General features: G+C 49.5%; 2 protein-coding genes across 2 annotated transcripts in view; both read right to left on the bottom strand.

Moving 5' to 3' along the window:
• On the bottom strand, positions 1-2,675 carry MYOCOS (myocilin opposite strand). Its single transcript, XM_032863068.1, has 2 exons — positions 2,581-2,675; positions 1-142 (listed from the first exon to the last, which is right to left on the bottom strand). The coding sequence occupies exons 1-2, from the start codon at positions 2,673-2,675 to the stop codon at positions 1-3; spliced, it is 237 nt and encodes a 78-aa protein (XP_032718959.1).
• A 14,219-nt stretch (positions 2,676-16,894) lies between these two features.
• The window catches only part of PRRC2C (proline rich coiled-coil 2C), a 92,396-nt gene continuing 82,027 nt past the window's right edge, over positions 16,895-27,263 (bottom strand). Inside the window, exons 27-34 of the mRNA XM_032862993.1 lie at positions 26,383-26,495; positions 25,894-26,030; positions 23,193-23,424; positions 22,866-22,973; positions 21,609-21,827; positions 21,013-21,116; positions 20,508-20,634; positions 16,895-17,323 (exon numbers count right to left, since the gene is read on the bottom strand). Of these exons, the coding sequence (XP_032718884.1) occupies positions 17,066-17,323; positions 20,508-20,634; positions 21,013-21,116; positions 21,609-21,827; positions 22,866-22,973; positions 23,193-23,424; positions 25,894-26,030; positions 26,383-26,495 (1,298 nt within the window). The 3' untranslated portion in view covers positions 16,895-17,065. The remainder of the gene's footprint in view (positions 17,324-20,507; positions 20,635-21,012; positions 21,117-21,608; positions 21,828-22,865; positions 22,974-23,192; positions 23,425-25,893; positions 26,031-26,382; positions 26,496-27,263) is intronic.

Consider the following 27,263-nt stretch of genomic DNA (forward strand, 5'->3'; position numbering starts at 1 on the left):
TCAGACTCTGCAGTCTTCAGCGGGGGAAGGAGGCGGCGCGGGAGGTTCTGAAGGGCCAGCCCTGCCAGCAGGGCCTTGCTCCGAGTCCAGAGTGGGGGACATCTCCCCGGCTTCATCACTTATCTTGGTAGAGATCTCTTCTCTGGGAGGAAAGGCAGAGTGAATTTTTTTTTTTTTTAATACACAGGATTCTGGGGAAAAAAACAAAAAAAAAAAAAGAAAGAAAAGAACAGAAAAAAGGAAACCCCAGACCCCAGAAAGAACCAGTCATCACGCCGAAGGACATCCTTCCTGACTCCTCTACCCAGGCCTACAGAGCTATCAGCCGGCAGAAGGGAGACGGACTCTGGCCAGGCTTCAGTGACCACTCCGCTCTCCTCAGAGCCCAGCTGTCCCCTCCACCGGCCCCGTGGGTCCAGCCCTACCTGCCTGTGCCCTGTCATGTCAGCTGAGCGCAGGCTCTCGCGCTCTCGCTCTCTCTCATTCCAGCTAGTCTCTGGCCAGTTCAGCTTTTCTAAAAAAATTTTTTAAAATTAACTTCTTTATGGGTTGGAGGGGCAGAGGGCAAGGAGAGGGAGAACCCCAAGCAGACTCCCCACTGCGCACAGAGCCCCACAGGGGGCTTGATCTCATGAGATCACGACCTGAGGTCACGACCCAAGCTGAAACCAAGAGTTAACTGGTCACTCACCGGACTGAGCCACCCAGGCACCCCTGCCCAGTTCAGCCTTAAGTTCACTCTGTCCCTCCTTTCTGCCTAACTTCTGCCCTGTGATCCCCCAAACCTGCAGGCTAGCCTACCTTTCTCTGGGTTCTACCAGCGTGTTCCCATCCTGCTCAGCGCTGGGCTGACCCTGTCTTCAAGAGGAGACTAGCCTGTCAAGGGCTTGAGGAGTCAGGCACCTGGAGCTAGAAACTTCTACCCTTGGGCTCGCAGCCACACCTCACGACGAGTTCTCAGCCGAGGCGGCGGAGCTAGAGGGGACTTACCCCAGTCACAGGGCTAGTACAAGGCAGACCTGGACTCCACAAGCTCATTGCTGTACCCCCCAGTCAGAGCTGACCCTGACTTTGCTGAAGGGACAGGAAGTGGCGGAGAGGGGGTTAAGGGAGGCCTCAGAGTTCTGGACGTTCTTCCTTCTTCAGCAAACACTGGAGCAGAGGGACCACAGCCCCCCGGGGACAAGGCCCACGCTCACGAGGTCAACCGGGGGTGTCAGACTTGCCGTGTACCCCTGTCAGTGCAGCTTTGCAACATCCCACATCTATGATAAGACATTGTACCTAAGGTTTTTTTTTTTTTTTTTTTTTTTTTTTAATCAGTTCGCCAAGGTCATACATCCCTCCCCCCCAAACTCTAAGGTCAAGAAGCATTGTGAGTAATACTGGATGGAGGTCCATATTTCAAGACAATTTTTATTTTTTGACCAACTAAGTATCAGTTTTAATAAAGCCATTGTTCTTACGTTCATACCGCACCTGACAAAGAACTCAAACGACAAGTGTTAGCTCGGCCAATTTTTGTTGTTTACTCACACTTGGCGTTATTAGGAGTTTAAGCCAGGTTTCTTGGCAGAAGTTTCTAGGCTGTTGGTCTCTTTGGGGGTTCCATTCATGGAGACTAGAGAAGGTAACTCGTAAAGGGACTTAACCAACACAAGAAATCGCAACATGGTGGCATTTGCTGCAAGTGAGCGAGGAAGCCCCTCCCCCTTCCTCCAGCTTGTAGCACCCATCCCCCCACAGGAAAGCCTCCGACCGCCCTGAACCCCCCAGACAGGCAGCAAAGGAGCTGCCTCCAGCCAGACATCTATTTCAGTAGGGCTGGTTTTCACCGAAACTGGAATCCTAATCTTTCTTTCTTCACTTTTAAATAGCAGAGGTCTTGGGCACGCGACTAGATCTGGGGACCTGGGACCAGAGAGAGGACAGGACACTCCACACGGGCCATCATGGGCTCGTCAAGAGTCAGCAAATCACAATACAGGGCGCCCCGTGAGATCCGAATTTTGGGTAAACACCTGAGTTTTTACTCTGAGTATATCACAGATGCTGCACGGACATCCTTAAGCCAAAACCCTTTGTGCGCTTGATTTAAAATACAAATCGCACCAGGCCCCCTGTACTGTATGCGCCAAGCCCACCGTCAGGGGAGGGTGTCGGGCAGTGGGGTGGGGGTCCGAGCCGGCCCGTGCTGGGCACCAGGCCGCGGTGAAGGAGAGGGCAGGGCTGTCTGCAGGGAGCTCCCGGCCACTGGGAACCAGGCTGTGCCCAGACTTTGCAAAGTCCTGCATTTCCATCCGGGGGGGCGCATCGCCCCTTGTGTCCAGAGCCGCATGCGACCCCCACCCCCGACAAAGAGCCCCAGATCTGAAGCCCATCCCCGCGACGCTTTCCCCGCCTGCTGAAAGGCCACAGAAGTCGGCTTCGACATGGGGGACAAGGCGGTTTTTCACCCATAACATCCGCCCTGAAGCAACAGGTGCACAGGCTTGAGCGCAGCGCACCAGGTTTGCAACACTTTGCGGCCGAGGGTGGGATCCACCCCTCGCCCCTGCGCCCGGGACAGTGCTCACCTACCCCGTGGCCATGGTGACTCTGCGCCTGGTCACCTCGGAGGCCAGGTCTCCGTAGGGCAGGTTATTGGTGTGGACTGCAGGGCTCTTCTGAGCCATGGCCTTGCACTCCAAGGACTCAAGGACTCCCGGCCGTCGGCACCCCTGAATCTAGAACACAAGCGCCAGTAGTCGGTTTTCAGGCCAGACGTGGGTCCTGCCCAGCTCGTCGCTGCCGGGTTCTCAGTGGGGCCTCCCTACAGCCCAGCCACCCCGCACCCCGGACCCGCCGGACCCCAGGCAGATACTTCTTCAAAATCGAGGTCAGTAAGATGATCCCCAAGGTAAAAGTTGGGGAAATGGAGGCCCAGAGAGGTGACGGCTTTCTCCCCAGGTTGCACAGCTGGGTCCCTCCCCTACTCCCACGGAGCCCTCCCCTCCCAGGGCTGTTTGCCATCACGGACACCTGCCGGCTTTCTTCCGGAGCGCTTACATTCTTACCTGCTCTTTAGAACAAGAAACTATATGCTGGCTAATTGAACATAATCATAAAAATAAATAAATTTTTTTTAAAAAGAGGAAAGGGCCATGGGCCAAGCTGGGGCTGACAGAGGAGCACATGGCAGAGACCCTGGGGACATGACACTGACACAGAAGGTCACAGCAGCCACCCACTTAGTGCTGGCTACCCTGTGATGTCCTCTTTCCTTCTCTCTTGGGAGACCCAGTCACTGTGCGAACGAGGTTCTGGGACCCCCGCTGAATGAATGGGGAGACTGAGCTGGGGAGGAGGGGGGCAGCTTCCCCAGGACACAGCTGGAATCTGAAGCTGGGCCTGCTTGGCTGCAAAGACTCCACCACCAAGCCCAGCGACCCTGGATTTCTGCCCCACAGACGAGCCCTCTCCAAGGAATAGGCAAGGAGTCTCCATTCCGGGACCCTTGCCACACTCTTGAGGTGACCCTGTGGCCCGACCGGGGAGGGCCTGACCTCCCCAGTCTGTTCTTCTGGCTGGAAAACTTTGTTCTCAGGAGGTCGCCCGACTAATTTACCTTTCAACCCCCACTCAGCTCAGTCTGGGACCCGTTCCACTCTTCAGCTCATGGTCTCGGGGAGAAGTGCCCCTGTTACAGACTCGGGACCCACATGTCAGCGACAGCACCTCGCAGGGAAGGAAAAGACCAAAATGCCACCACCGTCGGCTCCCCCTTCTTCTGTCTTTTATCCCCGTGGAGTCAGGCTCTCTCAGAACTGGCGTTAACGGGAAGGTAGCAGCTGACACAAATTTCTCCCTGCGAACGTGACCTTGATGAGGAATCCCCACAGATGTTGCAGGGAGAAGACGGCACCGCCTTTGCTCCCACTTTCCTGATGAGGCGGCAGGTGCCTTGGCTTTGGAGCACTGAGTGATCCCGGGGAAGCGAGTTAGCATCTATGAGCCTCGGTTTTCTTACCTGTAAAAGGGGAGAAACTACTAGGGCAGTAGTGATGGGTGAGAAAATACTTACAAAAATCCTTCATTTTTACCTTCCCCCCCGCCCCCATCTTAAAGTGTTTAAGTATCTGCCCCAGGACGTATGTAAATGTGTACATATATTTAGCCCCAGGATGACTATCAATCTATGCGTGTACATAGATTGCCCTGCACGTAACAGCCAGGAATGTAAGCCTCTTCCTCACAAACATACTTTTTGAAAGCAGAAGGTCCATTTTCCCTTCCCTCACATCCCAGGGCCTGGCAGAGCGTGGAGATCCTAGTGGGAGCCCAACAAGGAGTTACCCTGAGTCAGAACCCGCAACAGCATTGTGTTCCCATCTGTTTCCTTCGGTCCTACGATTACCCAAGTCTTAAACTCTGGAGGGTTTTCCAAAATGTAAACAAACGTCTGTATGGTGTTTGAATAATGTCAGAAGCAACTTTCGCACGTCAACTCCAGAAGAGATACAGTGACTGTACGGACTTCTTAAAATGGTCTGTTTTGTGTTTGTTTGCTGCTGTTGAGACACAGCGGCTTGGGGGACAACATTTCAGCTTTAGATAGGAACGCGGGGGCAGTCTGATGTGGTGCAGATATGTTTAGAACGATTCGCACCGCAAACCCGTCTGCCTCCCACACCACGTATCCTTCATGAAGGGCCATACGCATCGAAGATACGTTTCTAGGAATTGCGACACCCAAACCTGAAGTTTCCAGTCTGGATGCGCAAGCAGCAGCGTGGCAGGAAAAGGGGGTCTTTCTTCACACCGACCGCAGTATGGACCCCAGCGGAAGGCCGCGGCTACTTGCAAAGCTGGGATTCAGAACGTTGGCTGCCTGGTGTCAAAGTGTGGAAGCTTAACAACCAAGCTGGTCCACCCACAAAACAAATGAGTGTGTAAGATACAGCGAGAACCTGTGCTCTCTAGAAACAACAAGTACACAACTACAACATGATTGTTCATTCGAAATAGGGGCAGCAAACCTTCTGCCGGGCTCTCTTGGTGACATGCGTGGCACACACAGGGAGCTGATCTCAGTGATGGGATCTGCTGGGTGGATCCCCGTGGCAGATGAGGGACGGGAATCCTCTCAGAAGAACAGGAAGGGGGACCGGGCTGAGCCTCACAGGAGGAGGTGACCCGGAGAGTCTAGGGACGCCATTCCTTGGCCATCCCTGCGACAACAGAAGCATGTGGCTCCAGCCCTCTTTGCAAACCGTGCGTGACTCAGCCATGATCGCTGCGAACCTCACAAACCCGGGGTGTGATGTCTGCAGGTCGTAGGACGAGCAGCACTGACCAGCATGACACCTGAGTCCCCTGCCGGCTGCTCAGCTCCCTGGGCCGCTGCTGGGTCGTCCTGCTTGCTTGGCCGAGTGCCGGCCCGAGGCCCGCTCGCCTCCTGCAGCTGTGTGTGCCCGAGAGAAACACAGCCTGGTGACTAGTCCCGCTTCACAGCGGGACTGCAGACTTCAGGTGGGAGCTCATCCAGGCCACGAAAGCTCCCAGCTCAAACCTCAGACACCTCTTCCCGGTCCTCAGTCCGTGTAGGAAACTGAAGCCGTGGTGAGAGTCTGCGAAGCGCGTCGCCCCAAGTCTTCGCCTCCTCTCCCGCGCCTGCAGGTGAGCCCTTGACCCGCTGAACACTTTTTCCAAAGCTGCCCTCACACTCGGGTGCCAAACGCCATCCTCTGTCACCGTCCCCCCCCCCCCCGCCCTCGCTTAGCCGTCTCCCCCCCCCCCCCCCGGACATCAGCTTTCCTTCCCCTCTCCGCCGGCTCTTTCCCAGCAGCGCACAGACACGGTATTTCCTCCCGTCTTAAAACCCCCTCTTGGACCCACTGTTTCCCACCACACAACAGATAAGCAAAAATCTCTTGGAAAAGACTTGTCTGTGTCTGCTCTCTCCGGTTCCTTTCCTTCATGCTCCATCAACCCTGTACCTGTGGCACTGGAAACCATGGAACCCTCTGCCCTGGAGACATTTTTTTCCTTGACTTTCTCCAAGCTCACTGGTCACTCCCTCAGTTCCTTTTGCCTCTTCCTAGATTCTTAACACTAGAGCATCCTGGCTTAGTCTTTGAATCTCTTCTGTTCTCCACACCCATCTCCCTGTCAATCTCATTTAGTTGCATCGTTGAAATTACCATCCATAGGACGATGGCATCCATCTGCCTCCAGCCCGGATCTGTCCCCGGACTCCAGATGAATGCACCAGCTGCCTACGTGGCATCTCCATTTAGCTAATAACCATTTACACGTGACATGTCCAAGACTGAACTCTACTCGACTCCTTCACATGTGTCCCACCAACTCTCTTCCCCATTTCTTTTAACGGCAGCCCCTTCCTTTCAGCTGTTTGAGTCTCAAACCTAGAGGTCATCTTTGCCTGCTCCCGTGATGGCTCTGGGAACCCAGGGGAAAGGGACGGCCCACATTAAATAAAGTAGAAATTCTGGAACAAATGGAAGAAGGGAACAGAAGGATTAGAGACGTGGGCACTGCAGACTGGATTTCCTGGATAAGGGCAGAAAACTCAGCCCTTGGGTACGCTCTGTGGGTGAGCTTGGAGGACACTCGTTTCACCAAAGGGACAAAGTAAGGACCGCATGGAAGTGTTGTGGCATCACTGGGAAGCTCAGGGGCGGCCGTCCTGTCCTCTGGAGGCCGGGGCTGACGGTGGGAGATGCAGTTATTGGAACTGGCCTCCCAGGGCAGCGAGCAAAGTGCTTAATGGAACAAGAGGTCAGCTAGTCGTGTGCCACGATCCCAAGCTGATGGAAGAAATTACCATCATGAGCGGCAAGATCGGAGCGGCGGCTGGTTTGATTCCCGCAGAACTGCAGAGGCGGTTACTAGAGCACAGCGTTCCCAGGAAAGCCGGGCAGGCCACAAATATCGCTCGGTGTCCGCAAGCAAACCAGTGTGGACGCTTCTACGAGCGGCCATCAGTGGCCGCTGTGTCCATGTGAAGTCACCGTCTCTTTGCTCAGTTTCCGGACCTGGAATGCTGCCAACTGGAAGAAGTCAGCGGGAGGAGGGGCCGAAAACCGCGGTGATGACTGCCAGGAGGGACCCAGGGCCCCTCGCTCAGTCAAGTGGCCCGACGCTGGGGAGACCCGCTTTGACGAACTCGACCGGGGATTCAGCCTGCTGCTGGGCTGCAGGTGTCAGCACGGTCGCTGTGTTAGAGCTGGGGGACGGAGAGGCCACGGGGTCCATCCGTGGCTCGAGTGTGGGACCAGGACGGACGCCCTGGCAGGCTGGCGGGACTCGCCCTCGCGGTGCGAAAGGCTGAGCTGCCTCCTCCGGGCCATCACAGTCAGTACCTCGTGGGGAGGCGGCAACAGCCCTGACTGATGCTCTCCTTAGAAGCCTGACGGGCTGGGGGTGGTGGCTCCTCCAACCTCCCCATTCCAGGCGCCCCTCCGGCCTCTGCAGAAGCCACACCGAAGACCACGGCGGACATTCCAGGACGGCTGCGGCCACGGCCCGGGTCGTGTTGGTCGGAGCGGGTGGGGCGCACCGACCGCACCGGGGCCGCCGTCGGGGGCCCAGCGGTCCGGGGCCGCTGCCAAGGCCGGTACCGCGCCTCCCGCCTCTCGTCGCTGCTCTTTGCGGCGCCCGGGACTGGCCTCCCGGATCCCAGCCTGGCCCGGCCCGGCCCCGACGGCGCGCCCGCTGGGAGCCGCTTCTGGAGCGGGTGCGGCCTCCCAGCCCCGGGCTCAGCTCCAGCCAGGGCGGCTCCCGGTTCCAGGGGCGCCGGCGGGCGAAGGGGCTGCTTGCCGGGTGCCGAGCTCCGGGAGCAGAACCACGGCCAGGGCCGTCCGCGGAGTCCCCGAGCGAGCGGCCAAGCCCCGACCTTGGCAGCGGAAGCGAGCACACGGCCGAGCTGCCTGTCTCAGCGGCTCTGCGGCCCCACGGGGTGCTGAGTTTGCGCAGCCCCGCAGCACCCCATGGGGACACCCAGGCCGCACCCCGATGTGCTCACGTGGGCCTGAGGGGCCAGCGGGCGGCCGGGCCCACGGGGGCCGCGCACAGCACAGCAGCGCCTTTCCCCAGTCTCGTCCCGGGGCATGTGGGGGAGGACAGAGCTCCGTCTGGTTCTGTCGTCCGGCGGCGGTGGGAGGGCTGCTGCCGTGCGGCCGGGGTGGCCCTGCACGACGGTGATGACGGGAAATGGTCCCAGCAGGCGCTTTCGGGCATCTGGTCCCTTACTGCACGGGGGGGTCGGGCACAGGCGGCCCCAGGAGGGACTGGACACCACGGGGGTTCGGCTGCCTGGTCGGAGCTTGGAAACGGGACTGCAAACGCTACGTGCCATCCGGAGATGCGCCGTGACCGTATGGCAGGAAGCTCCTAGATCCTGGAGGGCCCCAGCCTCCTGTTGTTTGCGACCTCGTGTCCCCTCTGCCCACGTGCGTACTTGGGGACTGGCTCCTGAGAAAGAGAACACGGCAGCCGCGACGGGCTGTCGCTTCCAGGACGACGGTACAGGAAGACTGTGGTTTCTGTCTGGGGGGCTTCCTGCTGGCCTGATTGCTTTGGAGCCAGCGGCCGTAATGGGGAGGCCCAGTGACGAGGGGACGGAGGCCTACCAACAACCAAGAGTGGCCTCGGGAGGGGATGGACTCCCCATGAGCCCTAAAATGAGGCTGCAGCCTGTCAAGAGCCTCGAGGCCCTCAGGACAGACCTCGAGCCTCAAGCACCTCGCGGGCCTGCACCTGTGTCGTTGACCCACAGAAGCGAAGACGGTGTTTGTCATCGGAGCTGCTGAGTTGTGGGTGACAGCACCGGGTGACAGCATGGATGGACCCTGACCTTTTGGAAACCAAGGGCCGACTTGGAGATTTTGGGTTTCTCGTCCCTGCAACTCTGGGCCCCGTGGGTTTAGAAATTCTTGGTCTGAGGAGGGGAATACACCGCCTGTGACAGAAGAACAAACCCATTAAACTTTTATTTACTTATTTTTCTTTTTAAGATTCTACTTATTTAGAGAGAGGGAAGGGGGGAGGGGCAGAGGGAGGGGAGAGAGAGTCTCAGGCCCGTCACCCGGAGCGCGGAGCCGAGGCCGGGCTCGCCCCCCGACCCTGGGACCATGGCCTGGGCAGCAATCGAGTCAGAGGCTTAACCCGACTGAGCCCCCGGTGCCCCAGGAAATACGCGTTATGTGGCTTCGGGTCACTCTGGGGTCCCCTGGCCGGAAGCGAGAAGCAGGGGAGGACGTTACCGTCCGGCAGTCACTTGCCCGTCGTCGTGAAGCCGGGACGGGGAGGCACGTGTCGTCTGGGGGCGTCGCGCGGGGCTGCCCGGTCGCCGGCGGCCGCGGGCTGGGACCCTCGTGACGCGGCGCGGCTCAGCCGTCGGGACCGGCGGGGGCGCGGACAGAGCCGTCCGCGACGGGGACGCAGAGTGTCCCCGGGGACCGGCCGCGGCGGCAGCGTCTCGGGCCGCGCCCTGACCTCGTCCGGGAAGAACCCGAGACCGACGCGGCCCGGGGCTGCTTCTCCGCCCCGCCCGCGGCCGCAGAGGCCGCCCCCCGCCCCCCGCCCGCCGCCCCGCCGGGGCGACCCTCTCGGCCTCCCCGCGGCCTCGGTCGCAGCAGCGGCCCCGAGGCTCGTGGTCGCCGCTTTCCGTCCGGCCGAGAACCGGGCTTGGGGCTCCCGGCCCTGCGCCGCGGCTGGGGCGCCGCCGACTCCCTCCGCGGGCTCCGGAGCGGACGAGGACCCCCGGCCTGTCCCCGCCTCTCCTGCGCGATTTGGCGCCGGGACACTGCAGCTCGGGAGGCTCAGGCACTAGATTAGCTACACGGGGCTCCCGGGGCAATGACGTCCTTTTCCTCCCTTTCCTGCAACCGGCCAGACGCCGGCGCCGCGCTCCAGCCGTAGACGCCCGGGGCTGCGCGGGTTCCCAGCACCTCCGCGTCCGGGCGGCCCGCACTGCTGCCACGAGCTCCGACCCCGCCTGCCTGGACCCCACCTAGGCTCCCCCACTGTGATCTCTGAGCGACTTAGCTGTGCCCCACTGACGTCCTTCCTTTTGAAGGTTTTTATTTATTGAGTGAGAGAGGAGAGCAAGCGAGGGCAGCGTCAGAGGCAGACGCCCCGCTGAGCAGGGAGCCTGACGTGGGACTCGATCCCGGGACCCCAGGATCGTGACCTGAGCCGAAGGCAGAGGCGTCACGGACTGAGCCACCGAGGCGCCGCGTGTCTCATCCTTCTAAGGCGCAAGTGAGACTCAAACCACCACCTACGAGGACGCTGGGAAGAGTCAGCGCTCCATGACCATCCAGCAGTGCCGGGCACACGGGCCCCTTGCGGATGTTGGCGGTTTTTATGCAGACGTGGCAGGAAGCAGCAGCTCACTCTGGGCGTGCGGGACCACAGATACTACCCTTTGCTACCGCTACTTTTTTCCTCTGACATCTGGTCAAAACATACTTGGGGAAAGCCTTTGTATTAGACGGATGGATGGCACCCAAGGGGTAGGAGCACAGTCTGGCACTGACGGCAAGGCTGTCCTGTCAGAAACCTAAGCCACCAGGGAAGGAAGCGGCACTCTCCCACCTTTCCCACTCTCCGGCTCTTTGATTAAACGCTGAGTTCCGTGGGATTGTGGAATCGTGCTTTTCTGGGACCTGACAGGGTGGCGCCTGCCGTCTGGCCGCTGCTGCGCCAGTGCTTCTGGAACACAAAGCACCAAGTACTGTCCCCGTGGGTGAGAGTGGGCCTGCCTCACGTGTGTCCTGATCACACCCCGAAGTGCCTTTGGGACAAAGGTTAAAATTCAAGTACCTTGAACCAGGCCCTGATTCTGGACTGCTGGGGGAGGGAGGGGATTAAGCAACAATATTCATGAGTAACTCCATTTTTCCCTGTGAGGCTTTAAGCTGGATATAAAGTCTGGTAATTTAGCCATTTAAGAGGAAAATCTGTGGGGGCGCCTGGGTGGCTCAGTGGGTTAAGACTCTGCCTTCGGCTCAACTCATGATCTCAGCAGGGAGCCTGCTTTCCCCTGCCTCTCTGCCTACTTGGGATCTCTCTCTGTGTCAAATTTTTAAAATCTTAAAAAAAAAAAAATAAGGAAAATCTGTAACTCCCTTTTCTATCCCAGACTACAGAAATCCAATACCCAACCCCCCAGCCCACCGCGGCTGTAGGGAGCACTAGCAACTTCTGTGGGAGCACCCCCTTACTCTGGGTGTCATACGCTTTCCAGCCTCCCGTACTGACAGTCTGACAGCAGCTCTTCCTCGGCACTGGTTAATTTATGTTAATACTTACATTTTGTAGGAGCCACTGAATCCCTTAGCCAAACAAGTATTAAAAACTGCCTCGGTAACTCTGTGTACCGCCAGCTCGAAAACCACAGCCCTAAGTCAGCACCCCGGGTACCTCCTGCACAGAACAGTGTGAACTCACCGACATGGGACACTTTGCCTCTTGGCAAACCTAAACCCGGAGGCCAGAACCCATCCATCCCTCCTGTTTGCTCCTCTACACTGTCCTTGGACCTGAGACTTACTCACCTGGCAGCACAGGCCTGCTGAATGACGCGTCCTTGCTCCAACTCCCCGCTGAACACTACTGCATCTGGGGGCGCCCTTTTCATTTCAGATGAGGAAACTGTTGATTTTTTTTTTCCCCCTCAGAAACTGAGAAGACCAAAGTCTACGAACAATCCTACTATTTCTTAGCGGGTGTATCAAGAAATGGTGAGAAACAAGGCCAGGTACGTAGTGCCTAAATGCCTTTAGAAGATCTTAATCGTATTTAGAAACATCAGCAATGTAGACAGACGGAGGGCGAAGGGGAAAGCCTCCACTAGAAGATGGCGCAAGGCATCCAGAAAATAGGTCACTAGTGATGGAGGTGTGCCCGACCTCAGGCCACCGCCTGCATCTCTGCTTCCTCCACCAGACTATGCTGAGGTAAGAAACTGACTTCTGTATCCCTAGCAACTGATACATAATTGATGCTTGATAATGTTACCGGAGTCTCATCTCTTGCTTAAAACTCTCCAGTTCTGAAAAAATTTTCTCCTCCTATGGTATCTGATTCCTCCGTTGAAGGAAATGTGTTATTTTTTCCCCTTTTTTATTATTTTTATTTTTTAATCCTGTTTCCAAATTTATTTTTTTATTAACATATAATGTATTACTAGCCCCAGGGGTACCGGTCTGTTTATCGCCAGGTTTACACACTTCATAGCACTCACCATAGCATATACCCTCCCCAATGTCCCTATCCCCTCCCGGCAACCCTGTTTGTTTTATGAGATTAAGAGTCTCCTAGGGTTTTTCTCCCTTCCGATCCCATCTTTTTTCATTTATTCCTTCCCTACCCCCGTCCTGCCTCTCAACTCCCTCCTATCAGGGAGCTCATATGATAATTGTCTTTCTCCAATTGACTTATTTCGCTAAGCAGGATACCCTCTAGTTCCATCCACGTCATCGCAAATGGCAAGATTTCATTTCTTTTGATGGCTGCATAGTATTCCATTGTGTATATACACTACATCTTCTTTATCCATTCATCTGTTGATGGACATCTAGGTTCTCTCCATAGTTTGGCTATTGTAGACATTACTGCTGCAAACATTAGGGTGCACGTGCCCCTTCGGATCACATTTGTTATCTTTAGGGTAAATACCCAGTAGTGCGATTGCTGGGTCACCGAGTAGCTCTATTTTCAACTTTTTGAGGAATCTCCATGCTGTTTTCCAGAGTGGCTACCAGCTTGCATTCCCACCAAGAGTGTAGGAGGGTTGCCCTTTCTCCACATCCTCGCCAGCATCAGTCATTTCCTGACTTGTTAATTTTAGCCATCCTGACTGGTGTGAGGTGGGATCTCACTGTGGTTTTGATGTGTATTTCCCTGATGCCGAGTGATGTGGAGCACTTTTTCATGTGTCTGTTGGCCATCTGGATGTCTTCTTTGTAGCAATGTCTGTTCCTGTCCTCTGCTCAGGAAATGTGTTTTTAAAAGTAATTCTTACATTGGAATCTGGAGTACGTTAGCAAGTCTTAAGCAAACTTTAACCACTTGCTAGATTTCATACTGACGCCCACTGCTAGTAGGCTATTAGGTCTGTATTCAATTTCTACCGAACTCACTCTAAAAAATTCTTGTCAAATTAGGTGTGGGGAAAACTGGAAAACTGAGGGAGAGTATCTGTAAAAATTCAAAGGAATTCTGTATTTACCCTACGTAAAAGACTCTAGCAGGCATCTAAGAAATGGCAACAGGCTTCATCAAGAGTGGATGGAAAATCAATACACACCTAAAATCAAGGAATTAAGGCATTCATAATTTTTGATTTCCCAGTATAGAAAGATCTGAGGGCTTCTTTTATTAAGATATTCCTACACCCAGTATGGGGCTTGAACTCTCAGCTCTGAGATCAAGAGTCACGTGCTCTACCGACTGAGCCAGCCAGGCGCCCCAGACCTGAGGGCTTCTGCTTAAGAATCCAAGAGACAGCAGATCACAGAAGCTTCACTTCTGTGGGAGGCTGAACATGACCTGCCAACCCATGCCATCGTACCTCGAGAAAGGCTGAGAATCAATAGCACTCTTGGCCTGAAAGATGTTACCACTGTCTTCTGGATTATTTCAGGAAAACCACGGAGAGCCACTACTTGAGTGCCAACAGTAGGCTCAGCCCTACGCCTGAGGGTATGAATGAAGAGCAGCGCGGGGAAAGAGGCAAAGGGCCAAGCAGAGGACTCCCTTCAGCCACGGGCAAGGCCGGGATGGCCAGTCTGACGTGAGGATTTCACTGTCCAGGTCTAGTTCATTTCACACACAGGTATCTTACGGCTGGTATTTCCTAATCACCTAAAACACAAATTAACATGTTTTCCACAAACATGTCAACTGTGGCTAACCACAGATTACAGGTGGAAGAGACCGGAAAGGGCGTGTGGAAATACTGAAGATGCCAACGAGCTAGGAGACCCACGGGGCACCTGCAGGCAGGTGCCCTGGACACAGTCGAGACCTGATGGGCCTTTCAGGTGTTTTACACGAGAGCACATTCCGGTTCTATCTTCTGCATCTTGCCTCCACCCGAGAGTGTGTTGGAACTTTACACTCTGTGATTTGCGTTGTGGAAATAAGCAAATTAAATGCCTTTTCAAATTATGCTCATTCCCTAGGCCGCTTCCCCCAATTATTCTTCCATCATTAAGCCCAATTTATCAACAGCGAAGGACAAAAACACCCTCTTCCCCTCGCCAGAACGGTTCAAGGGCAGAGAAACGTTCAAAGGGTTAGTGGACTAAAGCCGCCGCCGCCATCTCACCACCACCATCTTCCGGGTTATCCAGCTGCCAGTGAAGCCAGAGGTGAGAACTGCAGAACCAAGCTGTGGAGAAGCATCGACATAAATACCTTTCACTGGACACGTTTTTTTAAGGGGGCGGTGGCGGGAAACCCCCGTATGATCCGACCTAGCAAAGGGTCTAAGGTGTTCATGGTTTCGAGTTCACACACACACGTGGCTGCTTGCTCACGTGGAGCGCAAACTACGCAGGCGGGTGCTCTGAAGTCCCAACGCTTAGGAGGACTGAACTGAAGGGTTAGCGCACGAGAGAGCAGCAGCTGAAGTAACTCTGTGAGAAGCGAGTGCGTGAAGCGGGGCCTACTGCCCTTTCGGTACCGGTCTGGGACCCCGGCCTTAGCCACTCCAGCAATGGAGAGCCCGCTGTGAGCAGCCCTTCGGACGGAGAAGCCGGGCCACCTAGGTGGGGCCTTACAGAACCTGAGTTCTCTAAACGTTTGGAATCCCACCGCCCAGGAGCAAAGAAGGTGCACAGGTCGCCAGTGACCGGATTACAAGTCTTCCTAAAGCTGGGTCTGGAGGCCGCGTGTTCCGCATATGGGATTTTTAGGCAGTTAAAATCCCTCAGCACTTCACTTTACAAAATGAGTAAAGCAAAACCCCTGCAGCCTGCTCAGGTGGGCGACAGTGACTATGAACGTGCAGAGGAGATAGGAGAAATACAAACGTTAGGCACGGACATCTATTCTGGGCCCTTCGATTTCTGCCTTGAACAACGGTGAAACTACTTTCTACTTTCAGCACTTCACATGATCCAGAAAGACTTCTCTCCTCCTCGACAGGTCTGTTCTCAAAAGGAGTATGGCAACCCTGAGAACAGAGGCCCTGACTATTATCCTCCATGACAACGTTTATTTGACTGAATAAACTTTATAGTTCTGAAAAGTTGGAATCAAGTCTTTAGATGATTACCTTCTCTTAGAGCATAATGCACTCTTGATCACGATTTTTGGTTCAGGACAGACTTTCTTGTTCCAGATTTTAGGAATGGATTAGAAGCTCCAAGAGTCATTATTTAGAGAATACTTTATTAGTTTCTGTAATCAAACCCATGTAGATAAGACCTTACATATTTAATACAGTGTGTTACCCCTGTACAAATGGAAAAAATTATGTTTAACATTTCTAGACCAATATGGCTGTTAATTTCTGTACAATGCCAACCCAACACGGTACAACTGGGATACTTTTTCCAAAGTTGACAGCACAGCTAAAGTTTCCAAAAATTCAAATTATTTATATATATATGTATATGTATGTATATATATATATTTTATTTATTTATTTATATAAAAAGACCAATAGCAGTATGTTATGCATCAATAGCAGCAACAGCTTTTCCAGGTTCTGCAGTCATCTGAACAAAATTAGAGAGACATCCAGCACACTCCATTAATAAAAAAGAAGAAAAAAAAAGGTAAAAAACCAAAACCCCAGAAAACAGCAAAGTTCTGTTACTGTTGTGGTACCTGGCACCATTTTTTTAATTAGCTTCTCAATCATCATCTGGAAAGAAAACATTCTAGAATAACGTCATTAAAAACAGCTCTGATAAAGCACGGTCACTATTACGTATCATAAAGCAGGTACAAGGTATTTTACATTCACAGAGGTATGATACAGTACTGTCCTACATCTATAATACTAGAAGATACAATTAAAAAGGCATTATTTGAGACTTGATTCTACTTTCCCAGCAGAGGGCCCAAAGGATGGTATGACACAGCTCTGGTGAAGAAATGCACCTTCTTCGACAGGATTTCCTTCCATTAAGGGCACAGTTCTAGGTAGTCACTGCTCTTGATGAACATCAGTTAAAAACCATTAAAAACAAACGAACAAACAAAACCCCACTGGATTCAGACAAGGTTGGCCGAGCGGAGGCAAGCCAGACTCAAACTAGTATTTTACCCAATCTGTCACGTGTGTGAAGACGTGACAGTTCCGTGGAAGAAAGGAGACGCCAAGCAGCGCGTCAAAGCTCCGGGCCGCAACCGAAACACAGCACCGTTCCCGATGGAAGCAGCAGCCAAAGCCCGCCCGCCTGGACGCGTCCGAGGGTGTGGACAGCGCGTTCCATCACCTGCTCACTCGTCCAGGAAGAAGGGGAGATCAGGGACTGCTCTTTGATTGTGTTCAACTCAATCACAATGTTACAAAAATAGCAAGCTGCCGTAATACAAAATAAGGCTCCTCTATCCAGCACCAGTTATCTTCGGTTCCCGGCCACCAAGCCCACAAATGCGACCATCACATCCAAAGCACGTAAGGGAGCAAAGACACGACACCCAGTGCATCAGCTGAGTACCCCTCGCTCGGGCCTGGCTAGTCCTCCGCGGGGTTGTGTTCCTCCTACTTCTGGTGTTTCACCGAACCGTGAGGATTTCAGTTCTAAGCGATATGCCCTCCGGGAAAGCGCCCACGAACCTGCTGTACGGATGCCGGCCAGAGCAGCACGGCCACCGCAGGGTGCGCGTTCACAGCAGGTGCACGCGAGCGAAGCCTCATTTCCCTGCGCGGCGGCTGTGTCAGTGTCAACCGCTCCTATGTCCCCCGAGCACCTCCCAGCTCTGGACAGGATAACGGCACAGGCCATTTTACCCCTCTGGCCGCTGGCATTATCCGACTTCATTCTCCCTCGTTCCCCTTTCCCCTCCCCCAACCCCCTGCCATAAACCACAGCCTTTAAGATTTTGTTTCTTCCGTTTTGATCGCCTGAGGTTTGATTGGTCCAGTTCTAACAGGTTTGGTGGCTATGGTGGGTGCGGGGGGCGGCTTTTCTTCTACTTTTTCCTGACAGACACCAGGAGGGTCGGTCAGTGTTTCAGGAGGTTTACTTGAATCACTGTCCACTTTCGGGGCTTTGCCTCCTATCTGTTTGCTCTGCTGTTGTTCAGAGAAGAACCGCTGCGTGGACTGAAGAACCTCTGCTCTCTGCTTTGCCTTAAAAAATGAGAAACAGCGACTGAGAACGCTGCAGCATGAGCGGAGCCTGTCCGTCCATCTCCGCTCACTCTTTACCGACCACAGACCCGTTCTCCCCATGTCTGGCCCAAACCAGAAGTACCTCAATGATCTTTCAGCTCTTAAAGGACAGATTTCTTCCTATCTCGGCAAATATTCCAGGCGATTTTTTTTTTTTTTAAAAACATTTGAAAACAGAACCACCTCCCACCACATTTTCCAAGTTTGCCCTCTTATAAAATAACAACACAGAAACTGCTGTTGGTCTGTAACTTTTCTGGAACAAAACTTATTGATATCAAATTCTATTTAGGGAGGCTGCTCGCAAATTTGAAGACAGATATACGTAACACGTAAAACTTCTAGTTATCAATATGTGGTCTACAATAAAACGAAAAGGAAGCACTTATATTGTGGCATTACCAACACCTAGGACCAAATGTCTTGTGGCTGAGTCCTCTTCCCACAGCTCTCTTCTGCAGGGGAAGAGCATCAGAAATTAGTAACTACGACTTCACTTGAGCACTAAGTTCTGATAGCTCCTACCACATTCTGAGCTGGTAAAATAATTTCCTACTTTTACTATGTGCCCCCAAAGAATATACTTACGTCATCTGTAAATTATACCACCGTAACATACACAATTAAAACTTAAGTTTCTGTACCTCTCGCATATAACAAGGAGCCCTTCATGTTCTACAGGAATCCTATACTATATAAAGATCTAAAGCAATTTCAAGAAAGTTTTACCCTCCCCGACCCCATTATAAACTCTAAAGTCATTTCCAGCAAAGGAAGGTCTGAAAATCAAGTTCCGAGGAGACGGAACAACAGGAAACCATGGCCAAATAGTTTCCACAGATTCCTACCCACTTTTTAACAGAGGGAAATCCTAGGCCCACAGCCTTAATAAAAGTAGATCACATTTAACAAGAGTGTCACTGCAGAGTAGTCTTTAAATGTGATTACTCAGGATGAGAAATGAGGGATATCAATGTAGAAAGAAACCAGCTCGTCAACCGAATTTTCTACAAGGATGAGCATAAACATGTTTCTGATTCAAAGTAAAGCATCACTATGGGCACTGCCCTGTTTGAAGGCAGCAAGCTTTCTCTGTTCTAGTCTGACCCGATGTATGGATGTGTATACACGTATATATAGTGACAAAACAGGCCAAATTACTAAGACCTCTGAAGTCAAGTCCAAGTAAATACAGAGCTATGGACCCGGCTGGCTGCACAGGCAGACGGTAAGGGTTATGCTAGGAAAACTGTCCCCACACAGACTCCTCAAGGCACTCTTCTGCATCAGCAAACCTCACATTTATCAGTGCCTTTTATTATGAAGGATCCCAAAGTGCTTTTTTCAGTTCTTCATCTACAACTGCACAATCTGTTGTGGAATACAGCCAACTCAGGTGGCAGGCAAAAAAAAAAAGGTATGGAAACAGTTTGAGAAGAAAACTGTACTTGCATGACTCACGAAGGAAGAAAAATCAAGATAGGTAAAATCTCTTAACCACTCTGAATTTTCACATAACCATGATTTATATCTTAAGTCGGGGGGAGGGGGTGCGGGCGCAGAGGGATAAAAGAGAAAACAAAGGAAAAAAAAAAACAAAAGAAAATGGGAAGTCTATAATAATCCACATTATATTTTGTTCTTCCAAAAATATAGCAGCTAAACTCAGATCTCCCTCAAACATTCATTTTATTAGCAATCCATTTTGCCAGAGTTTAAAATGTTAACTTGTTTGCTAACTATAGTTGCAAAAAAATAAAAAATAAAAAAATAAAAAATAAATAAAAAAGGGGAATAGGGAGAAAAAAAAGAAAAAAAAAAGGAATGAATAAAAGTAGTTAGCTTGGTTAAATTAGCTAAGACAATGAATGCCTGGGTTTGTGGTTATGGGTCCAGAGGCATCTTAAGACATGGTTCAGAGACAGATGCTTGCTCTGTTGGCTGTTAACACTGTACTAACCTTCATGTCTTGTTCAGCCTTCAACGCAGCCTGGGCCTGATTACCTCTGACTCCAGATAGTGATCCACAAGGACCCCTGGCTACATGTGGCAAACGAGCATGGCTCATGAGGCCTGTGGTCAGCGGAGGAGGCATCTGACTGGCCAGTGCCATTGGTGGCCTCTGAACAGGCGCTGGGAAGGTGTTAGTATGTGGGGCTCTTACCAATGGAGGGACCAGGTTAGGCTGAGAGAGAATCTGAGTGAAAAAAACAAAACATACAACATTGAACTGTTAAAAAAAAATTTTTGCCAACTAGACCAGGTTGGCTTATTTCAGAGTAAATCTGTGCCCATTCTGCCAAGTGAAAGGAAGTATGGAGGCATTTGTGCCATTCTACAACAGGGACCAAGAACAAACAGGCCATGCTTGGAGAATCTAACAGAAAAATTAGCAAAGCACGCTATGGCACTGTAGTTGGTTCTTGCAGTTCAGCTACAAATTCTGAAGGGGAGATGGAAAAGCTATTAAATAGGGTTATCCTTTTAAAAAGATGTAATTGCAGAAAAGGCACACACTTATACCAAACATAATCTGAAGATAAATAAAAATAACACCAATTCAACAAATAAGTGTCTTTTCAGGAATCAATACTCATTTTGAGAGTTATGATAAATTTTAGTTAGTCTTTCCATTCGTTCAGCGAAGGGAAGGGAAGCCAATGTTTTTACACATATATTAGAACATCCTTTAGAAACTTTAACTCAACTACACATAGTTCTCTTAAAAAACAACAAAACAAAACAAAACAAAATCCAACAACGACGACGACGACGGCGACGACCACGTAACAAAAACTTTAAACCTAGAAAGCTTTTAAGCACTGGGACCCTTCTCTGAAAGTCCACTTCTTCAAAAAAGATAAAAGAAACAGGACTGAAATGACCAGAGCTGTGTGGGGAATCTTTCGACTACTTCTCTTGTCTGCTTTAGCACTACACAGCTACTACCTGTAGCTCACGAAAAATTGCGGAGATGATCTATGAAGGTCATAAATGTACTGTTAAATAAGAAACTGTTTCTCATTAAAAACTATGTTTCTAAACTACTTATAATATGGCAAGATTATGAAATCAGATACTTAGCCAGATTAGCAATCATTTCCAAGTACATAATACTCATTTCTCACTCGTATCTGCCCACCTGGGGTGCAAACTGTGTAGGAAATGGTTGTGTCACTCTCACAGTGGCAGGGGCTGACGGGAACTGCTTCTGATAGACAATGCTGCTCATTTTGCTGGACTGGCTGTTCGGACTTGTGGAAGTAGCCCTTGGGAGAAAGCCGTCACGGGTCAGTACAGTAGTGCCAAATAATCATATGCTGTTAGATCTTTAGAGACACTGCTCTTGGCGGACGCTTCATTTGTGGTAGCGGAGGAAAATCTACCAAGGGGAGTTACCGAACACTACGGTAGCGGAGAGACACTGGAGGGGCAGAGGTGAGAAAGAATTCTAGCTAGATTTGCCCTGTATTTAAAAAAAAATTTCTTAAAAAATATAGTATAACATATACATTCTTAATTTAATAGCTTAGCATTTTAGGTAACACTATCAGAATGTCTTGTGCTTACCACAGGCCTGGTGACATAGTAAGAACCTAACAAACAAATTGTGTTTACTTATTTGGAAATTCAAATGCCCATTTTACCGGAAGGGACTAGATGTTGGTGTGGTGCTTCTCCCGCTGATTGGAGGTGTGCCTGGCTTTATGTCAATGCCACTTCCAAAGGCTTTCAGTTCCATTTCAGACATCTGAGGAAAAAACAAAGAACAGACTTAGCGTTTCTGGAATTCCATAAGATAAGAGGTAAAGAATCTTAGTACAAAAATCCTATAATTAAGTTTTAAATAAATTATCAAGGCCAAATTTGTGGGTAAAAAGCTTAAAAGACTGTGTAAACCCAATTCGTTCATAAAATTTATGAATTCTTTGTTACTAAGTAAGAAACAGAGGAAGTCAAACATATCACAAGTAGATTTAGAAAGTTTAAAAAAAAAGGCACACTGGGGCTTGGGCGCCTGGCTGGCTCGGAGGGCAGACCGTGCAACTCTTGATCTCGGGCTTGTGAGTTCACGCCCCACAATGAGTGTGGAGATCACTTTAAAAATAAAAAAGCACATCAGAGTGTGAGTTCTCCTGGAGAGTGGTAAAAACTTATGCATTTTATTTTTACAGATACAAGATGCATGTATCTAAACGCAGCCTTAAATTCTCGAAGAACTGCAAATCCCTCTTGCACTCACTTTTCCGGCGGCAGCGATCATGCTGTGCTGTGTTCCAGCGGGGATCAACCCCCTGAAAGGCTGGCTTACTTGGGCAGGACGGCTCAGGCTCTGGGCCTGGGCTTGTGGGGTGGTGTGCTGCAGTGGGGGCTGAAGAGCCTGAGGCAGAGCGATTAAAGGCTGCCCCGTAGATCCGAAGTTAGGTAATGAAAGCTGGGACGCTGGTAAAGGTACTGTAACCTAGAAAATAAGCAAAAAGAAACTGTGGCCATTTACTTGTGTCTGTCATCTAGACAACTGTAACTCTCTAGACAACTCTTAAAAACCTTAAGAGTAACAGTTTAAACAGAATACTTCAATCTACTAATATACTTCACGTATTATCTTTTGCTTGGTAATTACCTCCCATCTTTTAGTACGGGTGCAACAACAGAAGACTAGCAGTGCAGACACTAGCCAAACCACCACGAAGATGTCTGAATGAATCCATGGGACGTGTCTAATAAACACATAATACAATGAAGTCGTGGGATACAATTTAAGAAAGTAGTGCTGTTGCACTTTCCCAAACAGACATCTCTACTGTTTTCAGGTCTGACTAAAATAAGCTTTGACAAGAAGAAAAGTAACCTTTCAGTTTTCACACAAGCAGTATTTAATTTGAATGTCAAGGCAATAGATACATTTATGAAGTTTCACCCCTAAAATAGCCACCAGAATACAGAAATGACTAATGGGTTTGTCTCCCTCCTTCAGTCCTCCACGAACTTTTGAAGGGCAGGTGCAGGACACTGCTGGCAGTTTGTGCACATCCGTCATGGATACTCTGTCACACGCTGCCACATTGTTCTAAGTACTGGAGTAACCAGCGTGACGGTCCGTAGAGGCCCCTCCCTCTCTAGCCCAGATGGGTAAGCACTTCTCACGCTTACATGTAACTGTGTATCCCGGACAATGGTTTTCGAACTTTTATATTCATGGAATCCTTTGTTGAAATAAATGATTACATGGAAACTAATTTAAGACAAAGAGCGAAAAAGCAGAAGTGACTCAAGTGGGGCTGAGGAGAGAGGTGCTGCGGGACTGAGCACGTCCCACCACCAGTGGACTCCATGGGATTCCTAGGACACCTCAGAGAAAAGTCTGAAAACCACTGAGCCATCTCCCCATCTTGGTTCTATTAAAATTGCCAAGCAAAAACAAACGCAGTAAAAGTAAGAGTAATAAATAATAATAATAATGAAGAAAATTGAGGAAATTTACCATGCCATAGTTTACCTGCTGGAGAGCACTTGGTGACTGGGCAGTGTTATAAAAATTTGTCTGACCAGGCTGTTGTACTTGTCCAGAATAAAGATTTGAAGCCTGGGTAAGATTTGCTCTAGCCTAGAAAAAAATGTGTAAGAGAACAGCAGTAAGAATGAAATACTTCCAATTCAGACATCAAGGATGTACAATCTCTAAGAATTTTAGTATTAGATAAAAGGACCTTTGGTTTTTCACATCTTTTAACACTTTTTCTTTAAAAATTGTTTCCTTAAATAATCTGCTATGCAGGAAGATGATGATAGTGCATGATTCTAGCCCCCTGTGCTCTTGTCTTACCTGGAGAAGATGTGTATCAATTAGCTGGGAACCTCCTAGTCCCGATGCCTGACCCAGCTGATGTTCATACAATATAGGAATAGGCTGCGTATTTGAAGTTTGTTGAAAGGCAAGACCTGATTGTGCCTTTGCAAGTTCCTGGTGTTGGACAGCTGGAAAGTTGTGGATGGCAGTACCGGAAAGAACCACAGATGGCTGGGACAGACTGCTTTGCATGAAAGCTGGCTGAGATCTACACAGGTATTGACAAGAAAAGACTTGTGTTAGTAGTCAATTCTATTTTGGAATCTGGAAATCCTGGGAATGAGTATCCCAAATGACCAAGCACTCTAACAAGCACAATTAAGAAGGAGAATGCAGACTGTGTCTGAAGTACATGTTTCATGATTTAGAGCCCCGTAACACAACCAAGTTCCAGAGAGAGGCTTGCTCTTCCTGAAACTAACAAGAGTTTCTCCTCTTGAACAACAAGAATGATTCTCTTTTCATGTGTTCACTAGCAGGCTCAGAACCAGATCTGCTTTTCTCTTTGGTATCAACATTTTATTCAAATTTATAGCACTAATAGTTGATTTTTATTATTTGTATTTCATTATTCTATTTATATGTGTGTCAATGTGTGTATTAAAAAAAAAAGATTTTGAGAAAGAGAAAGAGCTCGAGTGAGTGGGGAGAGGGGTAAAGGGAGAAGGAAACGGTCTCAAGCAGACTTTGCTGGGCGCAGAGTCTAACGCGGGGCTCGAGCCCACAACCCTGAGGTCATGACCTGAGTAGAAAACAAGGATCAGACTCTTAACCAACTGAGCCACCCAGAGGCCCATATATTTCTTGTAGGAAAATCTCAAGACCTCTACAGAATGAAGCATAGTCGTCCAACATCAGGATTACCCACAAAGTTTCTGTTTGTTTTTAGTGAAGTATAATGGAAATGTAATGTATTAATTTCAGGTTTACAACATTATTCAGTATTTGTATGTATTATGAAATGATCATCACAGTAAGTCTAGTTAACCTCTGTCACCATATATATTCACAAAAATACTTTTTTCTTGTGATGAGAACTTTTCGCAAGATCTACTTTCTTAGCAAATTTCTTTAAAGAGAGAGAGAATCCCAAGGGGGATCTAGGCAAGGCTTGATCTCACAACCCTGAGATCATGACCAGAGCTGAGATCAAGAGTCGGATGCTTAACTGAGCTAAGCCCCCTAGGTGCCCCTCAGCAACTTTCAAATATGCAACACTGTGTTATGGTCGCAGGGTACAAACTGCTAGCTCCAAAATTCATGGGGATGTAATGTACAGCATGGTGACTATAGTTTATAACACTGTGGCGTATTTGAATGGTTTTTAAAAAAACTACAATGCTGGAATCTAACTTCAGACTACCCTCTTACCTCTGGAATGGGGGCCTTCAAGCTATACTTTTACAAATGCTAAGATACGGAGTAAGTAACTGTATCAAGGCACTGGATTAAAGACTGTATTATCAAGAAGTAATATCATTATGTTTTGTTAAAACTGACATTTGTGGTAGAAACAAAGGCCATTTAGCAGGGGTGCCAGCCTCAGGTCACGAGCAGTCTTTCTGCCTACGTGTCAAATGTAAATCGGGAAAACGTAAGCAAACGCTTACAAACCACGCAGTCCTGGGGTGCCTGAGTGGCGCAGCTGATTAAATGTCCAATTCTGGGATTCAGCTCAGGTTGTGATCTTGGGGTTCCGCAACAGAGCCCCGCATCAGGCTCTGTACTCAGTGTGGAGTCTGCTTAGGACTCTTTCTCCTCCCCACTCCCGCTGTCTAAATAATCTCTAAAATAATCTTAAAAAAAAAAAAAAGGCAAAACCCCCAAACTCCTGTCTGGGCAGAAGTTAATTCAGGATTCTGTATTAGTAAGCACTCACTATCCTGGTGAGGTTGAGAGCAAGCACAGCAGAATGACATGGCAGGGATACAAACAATCACTTTCCAAGGTTAAACCTGTGCCTTCCAATACACTTGTCATTAGTCACAATCACACATACAGCTGACGTTATTTTTCTATGGAACAGGTCTGGTCTTCAGAAATACATCTTCCAAGAATCATTAAAAGGGGACTACAAATACAAAACGTCAGTGCACTGCTACTCCATCTCCCACGGCTATGCGAGACACTAATTCATCACTGAGTTTTTCTGCACAGCTGGAAAATAGCCCCAAACTTTCAAACCACGTTTCAAGTAGCTAATACCAACTAAAAGGATATTTCTTAATCACAAAGCTAACTTACAGTCAATCTTTCAAAAGAACAGTTTCTTTTCTACTTGTCATCCCTATCCCCACAGCCTCTGCTCCCTGCCTGGCACCCTCCACCCCGGCTCCTGCCCCCTCTGCAGTTCTCAGCCAAGCCCCACACACACCCCAGGGCAGGTGTGGACGCACAGCTGCTCTGGAAGGGGCAGGCAGCCTTCCAGGACCCTTAGCAGCTATTTCCTCTGATTCCTAATTGTTCTGGGATTGTTGTTATCCTTGTGTTCAAGAATATCTGAGATCTTACTTTGTTCAAAAAAGTCTTGACTGAAACTACTGGAAACTAGGTTTTAAGACATAAAATCAACATGCTTAATCACTGAGAGGAATTCGGTAAAAGGGTCAACTGAGATTCTGGGGGAAAGGAGGAACAGCAGGGGTTACAGCGGGCTCAGCAATCACAAAGCACGTACCTGTACGGCTGAAGTGAGGACGTGAATAACTCCTGAGCCTGGGAAACAGCAGGGCCAGCTCCCAAGCTCAGCTGGGCCTGATGCTGTCCTTGCAGCGGCGCATAAATGGGGATCGGGATCTGCTGAACCGAAGTTGGCTGCGATGCAACAAAAACACATGAGCACCATCTACACAAATCACGGTATTTGGGAGAATAAAAATTTGAGATACGAAAATAGAAAACACATCTATCAGCTCCCTTTTAAAATAAAACCAATGTAAGCATCTAAATTTTCCTTTCAATACATTATTCTGCACTGTTAGCCATTAAGTTCTGGCAAATTTGGGAAAGTTTGAAAATTTTGCTAATACATACCAAGGTAATCACAGACTGTCCCATGTTCAACAGAACATTTCAACTTAAAGAGCCTTTATCTGTAGACCAAGATACCTATTCTACCATGAGCACGCCAAGAAGCACACACGTGATGAAAGTCTGTGCTATTTACCTGAGAGAGGCCTGGCTGGAAGCCTTGCTGCTGAGCCAAGGATGGTGGAGCCAATCGTGCATGCTGGGTATTGAATAAATGACTCGTGTCCATGTAGAAAGCAGGGATTTGAGCTATACAGACCATCAGGAGAAACAAGCAGTTTTAGGTGTCTAAGCTTCAGAATTTTCCAAAAAGTCACTAAAATCCAAGGTTTGTAGCAGATTTTAAATCGAGACCACTGAAAACTAATACAGCCAAGGAAAACTAGAAATATGAAAAGACCGAAAACTTCCAGCAGATAGGTATATGCAAATTAAACCAATAAAACTCTAATACAGTTGACCCTTGAACAACAGGGGTTTGAACTGTGTATTTTTTTCATGTAATTCAGTGAGGTACTGTAAATGTATTTTCTCCTTGTGATTTTCTTAGCAACGTTTTCTTAACTGTAAGAATGCAGGGTATAATACTTCAATATACAAAGTATGTGTTGACGAACTCTTTATGTTACCAGTAAGGCTTCTGGTCAAAGGTAGGATACTTGTAATTAAATCTAGGGGAGTGAAAAGTCGTATGTGGATTTCCAACTATGTAGGGCACTGACACCCCTAACCCTTGCATTGTCCAAGGGTCCATTATACTTTGTGGGTATAAAAAAATACCCTCATACACTGCCAATGGGTATTAACTAGTGAAACCGGACATGATCTACTCAAAGTGAAAATGAACCCACTGGTTTATCAGCAAATCTATTCTAATTTTATATCTACCTACTAGAATTTAACAAAATATTTCAAAGGAACTGGCATTTAATAACTGAAAGAATCTGGTTTAGATGCTTAACAGATTTCTATGTATTATACGAACTATTCTGATCTGCTCTTTTCATGTATGTTTTG

Source organism: Lontra canadensis, unplaced genomic scaffold (assembly GCF_010015895.1).
Source record: "Lontra canadensis isolate GAN:19392208 unplaced genomic scaffold, GSC_riverotter_1.0 scaffold24, whole genome shotgun sequence".
NCBI lineage: Eukaryota > Metazoa > Chordata > Mammalia > Carnivora > Mustelidae > Lontra > Lontra canadensis.